The following is an 11,900-nucleotide window of genomic DNA, read 5'->3' on the forward strand; positions in this document are numbered from 1 at the left end:
TCACCTTCTAAGGATGCCTTTTTCTTCAGCTACAATGGACCAGCAGCATCGCGTAAACCAACCAAGCGTTCTATATTATCACAAATAGCTGCCTTGTTTGATCCTCTTGGGTTGCTGAACCCTCTCATCGTCGCCGGAAAAATCCTGATGCAACAACTCTGGGAACTGAAGTTAGATTGGGACGAAAGCGTCCCTCAAGACATTTACACACAGTGGCGCGCATTTCAGGAGCATCTGAGCGCTATTAACAACATTCAAATACCAAGGTATGTTCCCATGGATAGCACAACTGAAATCCACGCCTTTGCAGATGCCAGTACTAGAGCGTATGGCGCGTGCATTTACCTCGTGACGCGCATGGAGAAAGAAATCTCGTCCGCATTGCTTTGCGCAAAATCTCGTGTGGCTCCAACAAAGCAAATTAGTTTGCCACGGCTTGAGTTGTGTGCAACAATGTTATTGGCCGAGCTTCTACAAACCGTTGTTGCAATATTTTCACCAAACTTGAATAATATTCACTGCTGGACCTGTAATGAAAGAATATTTATTTGAGTTAAATATATTTATTTATTTATCGTTCCAAGCTAGGCATCCAGCTTGGCGAACGATTATTTTCTTTATTGTGTCTTACATACTAATTACAAGCGTTTTTATAGTAACTTTTATCAATGCAAGCCAACAACAATTTTTCGGTGTTTACTTGTGTAATATGATTCTAGCATTCACGCGCCGCGCATATAATAATTACGTTAGCTATATTTGCGTTTACTTTCAAGTGTAATGAACCTTTTAAGAAATATGATACTTTATTTAAACGGCACAGCACAGTGAATGCATAAGTGGACAATAAAATAAAAACCAAAACAAAATGTTTATGAATATTAATGTTAAGGCATATCCGACTTATAATCATACTACACCTCCCTTCTTCGGAAGAATGCTCATACAACTTTTTTTTTGTATGAACATTCTTTTACATTGAATTGTTAAAATAAAAATGTACATAAGAGTAATCTTAATTTTATTTATATGTATATATTGTATTAATTTTCTAAGTTTAGACCGGTCTTTAAAACTACTTATTGTTGATAAATCTTAAGCCTATTTTTGTGAACTATTTGTTCTTTTAAAGATAACTTATCGACTATAGTAACATTATTTTTATCATCTATTGCTTTAATGGTATAAGGCCCACAATATTGGGGTTCCAGTTTATGGGCCACTTCATTTCTAAGTAAAACTAAATTGCCTATGCTAAAATTGTGATCTAAACTATTTTTATCATAAAATGTTTTTTGCTTAATTTTAGCTATGTCTATCATATTGCGAGCTCTTTTATGTGCTACTTCTAGCCTAAATCTTACTTCTCTAGCGTAGTTATCTATGTTATATAATGGAGTAATTTGGTCTACATTTTTGAACTGCTGAAACATGTTTGGTGTTTTTCCAAAAACTAATTCATACGGACAATAGTCATGTACTGTAGAAGGAGTGGTGTTAAAACAGTATGTGAAGTATTGTAGCCACTCATCCCAGTCGTTTTTGTCAATCGATATGTAAGATCTTATGTATTGATTGAAAGTTTTATGTGATCTTTCTATTACTCCTAATGTTTGGTGGTGGTAAGCAGTTGAATTAATTTTCTCTATTTTTAGCAATTCACATAGCTCTGTTAGTATTGAATTTTTGTATTCTGTACCCATGTCCGAAATGAACGTCTTCATTGGACCGTAGGTAAGAATAAACTTTTCAAATATTGCTTTCGCCACTGTCTTGGCGTTTTTGTCTTGGATGGGTATCGTGACTAAATATTTTGTCATGTCGCATATTATTGTGACTGCATAAGTATTGCCATTAATTGTTGTAGGTAGTGGGCCTATTGTGTCTACCATAACTGTATCAAATGTACCTGTAGGTGTTGGTGTTATAGTCATTGGGCTTTTTAAATGCTTTGTTATTTTGGTTTTTTGGCATTTTTCGCAAGTTTTTACGTACTTAGCAACATCTTTTGACATTTTATTCCAGAAGTAATGTCTTTTAATTTTCATTAGTGTTCTGAAAATTCCGCAATGACCGCCTTCTATAGGGTCATCGTGGTATCTTTTTAGAATGTCCATTACAGTTTTAGCATCATTGATCTGGGTCACCTCATTCAGTAGCGCTACTTTTACTTTATTTAATATCATATTGCCCTTATTTTTAAAATCATTTATCGAGACAAATTCGAAAATTTTCTCGCTAGGTGCCACTTGTAAATTATTAATGCCATATTTGTCGGCCACTTCGTCGAGCCTAGAGAAGAATTGTCCTAAGTCAATTTTCCCATTAACAAATAAGTCATCAATTTTTATATATGCCATTATAGATTTTCCTCGTTTGATGTAACATCGCGTGGGTGTAATCTTTAATTTATTGTATTTCCTGACGTCAGTGTTATTAATTGGGACATATATTTTGGGCTTATCATATGTTTTAATGTGCTGCTGTGTAGTTGGACTGTTGTTATTTTTCGACATTGATCTAGTCACTATTTTGTATAAATTTTGATTCTTTTCATTTATTTCCTTTAAGTCATTGATTGTAATGCGAGACAAAGCGTCCGCGACGTGATTATCTTTTCCTCTAAGATATTCTACTACGAAATCATACTCTTCTAAATCAAGTCTCATTCGTGTTAGTTTTGAACTTGGATTCTTCATTGAGAACAGGTAAGACAGGGGTCTGTGATCGGTTCTAACTAAAAACTTTGTACCATAGACATAAGGTCTGAAATGGGTTATTGCCCAGTGTATGACAGCTAACTCTTGTTCAATTGTCGACTTGTTGCTTTCTCCTTTTGTGAAACTTTTGGAGGCATCTGCTACTGGTAGATGTTTTCCTTCATATTCCTGAGTAAGTACTGCACCACACGCGTATTTGCTTGCGTCTGTTGTTAAGCAAAATGGTTTCTTAAAGTCGGGATATTGTAACAATGTAGGACTCATTAATGCTCTTTTGAGGTACACAAATGCATCATTGCATTCTTTTGTCCATTCGAAAGCAACCCCCTTTTTAGATAACCTTGTTAGGTGTCTTGAATATTCAGCGAAGTTTTTAATAAACCTGCGGTAGTAGTTGCAAAAGGCGACGAACCTTTTTGCACTATCTCCGTCTGTGGGTGTAGGATAATTTTTTATTACCGAGTACTTATTGTCGTCTGGAAGTATCCCCTTGTTTGTACATTTATGTCCGAGGTAGGTTACTTCATGCATAAAAAATGAACATTTTTCAGGATGTAATATAATTTTAGATTATGTGTTCTACATAAATCGAAAACATTTTTCAAGTTTGAAAGCATGTGTTTTTCAGAGCAACCAAGGACTACTAAGTCATCCATATATAAGAAAGCTTGCTCAGGTTTTAAACCACTGAAAGCAATTGTCATCATTCTTTGGAATGAATTAGGTGCTACCTTTAAGCCGTATGGTAGTCTAGTAAATCTGTATGAACCGTTGTTGGTTGAAAAGGATGTGAAATTTCTTGAATTTTTATCAAGTTCTATTTGATGAAATCCAGTCATTAGATCGAGACATGAAAAATACTTTGCCCTTCCGAGTTGGTCTAAAATGTCATCTATTCTCGGCAACGGGAATTTATCTGCAATTAATTTTTTGTTGATTTGTCTGTAGTCGATTACTAATCTCCATCTTTTTTCTACTGTGTTCGGTAGAGACTTTTTTGGTACCAATAGTATTGGACTATTGTATTCTGAAAATGATGGTTCGACTATTTTGTCTTCTATAAGTTTGTTTACTTGTCTCTCAATTTCATCCTTATGTGTGTGGGGTATACGGTAGTTCTTTATGTATACCGGCTGTTTGTCTTTAACCATTAACTTTTGCTTATAAAAATTATTTGTTGTTATTGTTTCTGTTTCTAACCCAAATATGTCACTGTATTCGGAACATAGGTTTGTCAATTGTTTTTCATATGTTTTAGGAAAATTTGTTCTCAATTTGTTGAGAATGTCCGTTTTTCTTTGTGCATTTCCCGTGTTATTGTTTATTATGTCGTAATCAGAAACATTTTCAGTTAAAATGTTGCTTTGCTTTAAAGATACTGTATTATAATTTGTATTTAAAATGCGGATATAGGCGTTGTCAGGTTTTACCAAGGTATTGGCTATAAATATTCCAGGGTGTGGTTCTTGATTTGGAATCAGTGCTTCATCCAAGGTATTAGGTAAGTTTATTTTTCGTATAACTTCTGACCTTGCGGGAATGATTATTTCGTCGTTACATGTTGTTGTTATTGGTATTTCTATAATTTGTGTTAAATTATCTGGTCTCAGAATTAGAGCATCGTAATTTTGAGTAAAGTCTAATACACAATTGAATTTTTTCATGAAATCCATGCCTATTATACCATCACATGGAATTGGAAAGTTATCCGGGATAACGTGAAATTTATGTGGAATTAAAAATTTCGTAAATTTTAAATCAAAAAATATTGTACCAATAGAACTGATTTTGCCTTGCCCTATACCGCTTAATGCTGTAATGTGTTTTGTGTTTATTTTTTGAAAAGTGGATTTATTGAATTTTAAGAGTGATATATCTGCGCCAGTATCTACAAGTAGTGTAATGTTTGTATTTAAATCTGCTATTTTAAGTTGTACAAAAATGCTAAAGTTAAGGTTAAGCGTATGTATCTTAGAGGAATAGATTAGTTTTCCGAGTTTTTTTCGTCCGATTGGGCAACTCGTACATTGTGTGTCATGTTCCGGTTGAAATTTGGTCTGCCTTGTCGGTAACGATATCTATTTTGATTATTATTTCCTAAATTATCAAAATTTGAACGATTTTGATTTCTAGGGAAGTTGTTTCTTCTTTGAAACCTTCCATTTCTGGCAAATCGTCCATTAAATGGTCGTTGACCAAAATGTAGTATTGTGTTTTGTTGTCCTGTAGCTTCAGTACAGCTACCAATGAATTTGCTTATCGCATCGTTCATATTGTTAAAATGGCCGGCTTCCATTATTAATTTGACTTTTTCAATGCTGCAGTTTTTGGTCAATGCTTTTACTGCAGTTTGTGTCGAGTATTTACTTGCGAGTTCTGCCGACAACCCATCTGTGATATAGGCATTCTCTAAGTTTTTTGTAAGAGCTTCTATCTCATTACAATAACTATTAGCTGGTTTGTTGTTCTGTCTGATACTCATTATTTTTGCAGCTAATACTTCTACCGATTCTCCTTTAACTGACCTGTTAAGTTTTGTGATTATTTCAGAGATTGTTGTTTCTGTGTCTATGAGATTTCTGGCATTCCCTTTTAATTTTGTTTTTATGAGTGAAACAGCAACAGTTTCGTGCTCACCCTTGATCACTTCAACTAATTTTAAGGAATCTAAGAATGACCGTAGATTTTCTGGTTTACCATCGAATTCAGTCACTAGCTTTGCAGCCGTGCTGAGAAATTCCACAACTGTTTGTGTCATTTCGCCTTCTTCTTCTGACTCTATTTCTGAATTAGTAATTGGACAATCTGTTTCTGAGGAAACTGCTTCAAGCTTTGTTAATAGATTAGCTGGTGGGTTTTCAATAATATTTATTGAAATTTTCTCATTAATTGAATGAGATACTTCCTGTTGGATGTTGTATTTGGCTAAAACTTTTACTAATTGATCTCGTAGTTGCCAAAATATGTCAAGAGCTTCTTTTTGATGATCCTTTGTGAGTCGCTCGAAATTTATATAAGTTAAATTTCTAATTGATTCTAATGCTAATACTAAATTTTCTAAATGTTTTTTAACTGTTTCCTGTTTTATTTGTATATTTTTATTTATACATTTAAACGATTTTTTGAAATTTTCCTTTCTATCAGTAAAGTTTTATGAATTTCGGACCATTTGTTCATATTTTGTCTAACTCATTAGATCTACTCATATACTTTTTCTTTAGTTTTTTATTATGCATAGCATATAATTTTAATGCTAATATCAATAAGGTTACGACTGTGATTACAATTAAGCAAATTTCTACTAAATTTAAGCCAGTGTTAACGACTACTTCGTTTACTACATTGGCATTGGGTTTATCAACTTTTGATAAGGTTTTTCCCATTTCTGAAAGATTATCTATTGGGGACCTTATACCGTAAATCAAATAATTTATGCAATGTAATAATGTATAATGTATATATGTATATAATGTATGTATAAATTTTTTTTTTTTTTTTTTTTACATTGGATTTAAAATTTTTTGTTTTTCAAGTTAATTCATTTATTAAGTAAGCATATTAGAAAGTATATTATATCAAATTCAAACATTTTCATAATTTAAAATGACTTTCCGAATCATTTTTTTTTTTTGCTTAATATATTCATTTACAGTTTCATCTCTAAATTTTTATAAGGCAAACATATAACCAACAGAAACCAAAGTGGTTTAATTCTCGCCATGTAAAGAAATAATTTATTGTATTTTTTTTTTTTTTTTGCGAGCGGTTAACGCTTGTCAGCCTATACTGTCTGCGTGAAACACGCACAGTTTTTTTTTGTTTTTATTTATTTAATTTGCTTACGCTGTTGCAGCAGGAATTCCAATTTTGAGATGCGTTCCCAAATGGAGCAAGCCTTTTTCCAAGGTGGTGGTGGCTGAGTGTTGACTTCTCGGAGGAGATATCCAATCTCTCGCTTAATGCGCTGGGTATAGCCGCCTCTGCGCTTTGGCTTCTTTATGATTGGGATGACTGGTTCTTGATCGGCTGGTTTCTTTAATAAATGGTTTCTTCTCCTGTACTCCTCAATGGAGATAGCTTTCGGCCCTTCTGTGGTCATCTATCTTCTGGTCTATTGGCCAGACCAGGAACTTCACGCAACTGGTAGATCTTATTGGCTGATCAATACCAGGACTTTGTTATTAGTATTTGCTTTCCGCCACTTGTGCAAAAATCTTAGCACCAAGCTGGACTTTGGAATAAGCATTTGAGCTTTCCGCCACTTGTGCAAAAAAATCTTAGCACCAAGCTGGCAGGATCGCCATGTAATGAAAGAATATTTATTTGAGTTAAATATATTTATTTATTTATCGTTCCAAGCTAGGCATCCAGCTTGGCGAACGATTATTTTCTTTATTGTGTCTTACATACTAATTACAAGCGTTTTTATAGTAACTTTTATCAATGCAAGCCAACAACAATTTTTCGGTGTTTACTTGTGTAATATGATTCTAGCATTCACGCGCCGCGCATATAATAATTACGTTAGCTATATTTGCGTTTACTTTCAAGTGTAATGAACCTTTTAAGAAATATGATACTTTATTTAAACGGCACAGCACAGTGAATGCATAAGTGGACAATAAAATAAAAACCAAAACAAAATGTTTATGAATATTAATGTTAAGGCATATCCGACTTATAATCATACTACAGACCGACTCAACGATTGCGTTGTGTTGGATTCGAGGGGAACCAAATCGGTGGACAGTATTTGTAGCCAACCGCGTAACAAAAATCCAACAGTTGACATCGAAGTACAAATGGCATCATGTACCATCCGAACTCAACCCTGCTGATCTTGTTTCTCGTGGCACAACAGTGGCTGGCATCCGGGAAAATCCACTTTGGTTTCAAGGCCCGCAATTTTTGCAGCTTGGTCAAGAAAAGTGGCCCAGATCCTCATTCGACACTGTTCCAGATGTACCTGAACAACGCAGACAACGAATAGCTTTAATCAGCGAACGGGAAGTAGATATCATTGCTGAAAACAAATACATAAATAGGTTCAACAAATTTCTGCGTATCTTCACGTATGTAAGATGCTTCATCACAAAGGTACGTAGGCCTTCGTTCACCCTTGAGGAAATAACCCAAACACTTGAACTAGTATGTAGGAGAATTCAGCAAATGTATTTTCGCGAGGAATATTCTAAACTTTTAAACAATCACCTCATTAATAAAAATTCTAGACTTGCTTCGTTGTCACCTTTTATGCATAAGCAACTAATACGAGTTGGGGGAAGAGTAAGGAACTCGACCCTAAGTTTCGATGCTAAACACCCGATCGTGCTGCCACATTCGCACCCTTTCGTATGCTCACTTATAACGCATGTACATCGCACAAACCTTCATGCTGGGGCTCAAACACTATTGAACATCCTTCGCGACAAGTTCTGGATAACCCGCGCACGGATAGTTATTAGGAAAGTTATTCACAACTGTATCATCTGCTACCGTTTTCGCCCAGTTGTTGCAGAGCAAATCATGGGAGCTTTGCCAACAAGCCGTGTTACCCCATCGCATCCGTTTGAAACTACAGGTGTTGACTACTGTGGTCCCTTATTAGTAACTCAAAAAATTAGAGGTCGTTCACCAATAAAGGTTTACACTTCAGTTTTCGTCTGCTTTACTACAAAGGCTGTGCACTTAGAGATTGCTCCTGACCTGTCGACCGTTGCATTCATCGCGACACTCAAGCGCTTCATAGCCAGACGAGGAAAGTGTCGCGTCATTGTCTCAGACAACGCAACAAACTTCATTGGAGCTAACCAGGAGTTACGAAAACTTCTTCAGTCATTCGTAACACAAGAACATATACAACGCGTTGAAGAATTTTGCAGAAACGAGGGGATCGAATGGAAATTTATTCCTCCAAGATCACCGCACTTTGGAGGTTTGTGGGAGAGCGCTGTGAAACTTGCTAAATACCATTTGCGCCGCGCTATCGGCTGCAACGTGCTATCACACGACGAACTTCACACCATCGTTTGCCAAGCTGAGGCCATAGTAAATAGTCGGCCACTAACTCCAATATCTAGTGACCCCAATGACCTTCGTTCGCTTACACCGGGCCATTTCCTTATCGGCCGAGCTCTTCTAACCGTTCCTGAACCAACAATAGCCAGTTCAACTATGTTAGGCCGCTATCAAATCATCCAATACATTCAGCAGCAATTCTGGCGTCGTTGGCAGGAAGATTATTTAAAGGAGCTGCAAAAACGTTCAAAATGGAATACTGCCTTACCAGATCTTAAGGTGAATGACTTAGTGCTACTAAAGGACGAGCTTTTACCACCACTTAAATGGGCCATGGGTCGCATTACAGCTACTGTGCCAGGTACTGATGGTAAGGTTAGAGTAGTAGAAGTGAAAACAGTCAATGGCGTTTACAAACGGGCCATAGCAAAGGTATGCAAACTACCAATTGAAAATACAAGTCCACTAGAGTAACATTGAAAGCTATGCTTTCAAGGGGGGTAGTATGTTCGCGCCCCTCTTTATAATTCATCGACGCCGCCCCTGTACTTCCAATTGTCGTTACAGCTATCAAATTTACATTCACACTCTCTCATCACTGCAGTTGTTGTTGTCGTCGCTAACGTCGCTATTGTCTTCGCTGGAGCTCCCATTTACTTACTTCCACTATCTTCGCACCTTTCGTTATGCATTGTTTTTGCCCAATAAATTACAGCATTAGCATAAGTTTGTCGTACTATTCTTGCTCATTGTATTTTTGTCCTGCTATTTCAGAAAATCATACGATATGTGACCTTCATATTGTAACAGGTAAAATAGCAGGACCTTTCCAATATAACATAAGCGTCTTGGCTTATGCATAAATTTAAATTAGTAATAAGAAGCTTTCTATTGTCAGAACTCGATAAATAAACTTCGTGAAAAATTTAAGCGCTTGTTTTTTTCGAACACTTAAAATCGTGAAAAAGGCTTCACGATTCACCAGGGTGTTTGTCCGAGCTCCTCCTCCTATTTCTGGTGTGCGCCTTGATGTTGTTCCACAAATGGAGGGAAGTTTACCATTGCCTGCCGACGGGCGACCGCTATTAGAAAAATGCTTTTATTAATTTGGTTTCACCGAGATTGGAACCAACGTTCTATCTGTGAATTCCGAATGGTAATCACGCACCAACCATTCGGCTACAGCGGCCGCCAATCAATATATACATATACATAATATGTTAGTTATGATGTTGCAAAAGTTCAATTGCGTCTTCAATTCTTATATTGTTACATACATATGTGCATACGCATGCAGCAACCATGTCCCACCTCACGAGCATCGCCTTATCATATTTACAGGGAGTAATTAGGGATTAAATATCCTAATGCTCGAACACCTGCCTAACAAATGCTAAAACAATTCTCCTTTGCATATGCATGTACAAATTTGTATGTGCGTATGCACACTTGATGCCCTAGCCTATGTACGGACATATTTGTGTTTTGAACTTCCAACCAAACAATGCTTATTAATACACACATATGCATGTACATACAACCGCTCACACAGGGCCCTCTTTAAATGTGTATGTCGTCCAAAGCTACAATTCTTTGCCTAGCGACTACAAGAACACAATGCATTAATACGCGCAGCCACAACGGCCATCATTCTAGTTGCCATGGTGCTGAACAATTTAAAACAGCGGCGGCACTGAGCAGTTTCAACTATTCTACAGTATAACAAAAACTCATCAAAATATTCATCGACTAGCAAACCCGGCCCCCTTCGCTGGGCACACTAAAATAGAATAGATATGGTTTAGAACAGAAAATATATGGTTTTCATATTATTTATTTCTTTATTCTTTATTCAAGCGCTTTGGCATAAACAATATTTTTTGTTTTTCTATTTGTTTTTGAGTAAATATTGTATAAAATATAAATTGAAAATCAGGAAAAAAGAAGATTGTTTTTAAATTTCAAATCAACGCATATGAATAAACAATCGTCTTTTTTCCTGATCATCCATGAATTTTTCGTTTCAATTTATATGTTTTATTAAGCATTGGAGCTTTTTTAACCATTATCCATTTATATTTTTCAAAAAAAAAAAAACGAAAAAAATTGTTTTTTCCACGAACACATAATAATTTCATTCGGATTTCACATTAAATTCTCAAATTTCGTAAGAAATTATTCACTGTTCCAAAATCCACTCCAAAAAAATTCACAAACAATTTTTAAATGTTGCACTTACGTTTTTACCTTATGGCATCCAAATCAGAAAGAAATATTGACACATTGTAACTCACACTGTCAATTTGACAGTTCAGTTCCGCCCCAAGTGTTAAAAAAGTAAGCGACATTATGGCTGGTTCAAAAGAACGCTGTACCCGTTGACACTGCCCCGAATTACAACCAAACTTTACGAAACCCATTTTCAATACTTACTTAACAATGTGCATAAGTTTGGTTTAATTCGGTGCAAAGACACGGCGGGTTCACGTTTTGGCATATATTTCGAGACCCTAGTCATCAATAGGTATGAAAATTACCCCGTATTAAAGCACTTATCAACAGCTTTCATTTGATACCCATATTATACATACACAACCAAAGGTTACCCGGGTCCACGTTTTGACCTATATCTCGAGACCCCAGTCACGTAGCGGCATGAAAAATACTCTGTACTAAAGCATTCACCAACAGCTTCAATTTGATACCCATATTGTACATACACATTCTAGGGTCCACGTTTTGGTTTCTATCTCGAGACCCTATCTACCAATAGGTATTTAAACTATACGGAAATCATCTTCAATACTTACTTAACAATGTGTGTAAGTTTGGTTTAATTCGGTTCAAAGACATGGCGGGTCCACGTTTTGGCATATATTTCGAGACCCTAGTCATCAATAGGTATGAAAATTACCCCGTATTAAAGCACTTATCAACAGCTTTCATTTAATATCCATATTGTACAAACACATTCTAGGGTCCACGTTTTGGTCTCTATTTCGAGACCCTAGTCACGGAGCGGATGGAAATACTCTGAACTAAAGCATTCACCAACAGCTTCCATTTGATACCCATATTGTACATACACATCCGAAGGTTACCCGGGTCCACGTTTTGACCTATATCTCGAGACCCTATCTACCAATAGGTATCCAAACTATA

The 11,900-nt window shown here is 35.9% G+C and overlaps 1 protein-coding gene across 1 annotated transcript; it reads left to right on the plus strand.

Annotated features, from left to right (window-relative positions):
- The first annotated feature begins 8,192 nt into the window (after window positions 1-8,192).
- LOC129250509 (uncharacterized) lies at window positions 8,193-9,212 on the plus strand. The gene is made up of 2 exons (XM_054890131.1): window positions 8,193-8,301; window positions 8,377-9,212. Exons 1-2 carry the CDS (start codon window positions 8,247-8,249, stop codon window positions 9,210-9,212), a joined length of 891 nt encoding a protein of 296 aa, XP_054746106.1. The 5' UTR covers window positions 8,193-8,246.
- The last annotated feature ends 2,688 nt before the right edge of the window (window positions 9,213-11,900 follow it).

This window comes from Anastrepha obliqua, chromosome 6, assembly GCF_027943255.1.
Source record: "Anastrepha obliqua isolate idAnaObli1 chromosome 6, idAnaObli1_1.0, whole genome shotgun sequence".
NCBI lineage: Eukaryota > Metazoa > Arthropoda > Insecta > Diptera > Tephritidae > Anastrepha > Anastrepha obliqua.

Coding starts and splice junctions, on each gene's coding strand:
- LOC129250509 (XM_054890131.1), top strand. CDS start 8,247: ATGGGAGCTTTGCCAACAAGCCGTGTTACCCCATCGCATCCGTTTGAA. Junction 8,302..8,376: donor GCATCCGTTTGAAACTACAG/GTGTTGACTACT, acceptor TTTACACTTCAG/TTTTCGTCTGCTTTACTACA.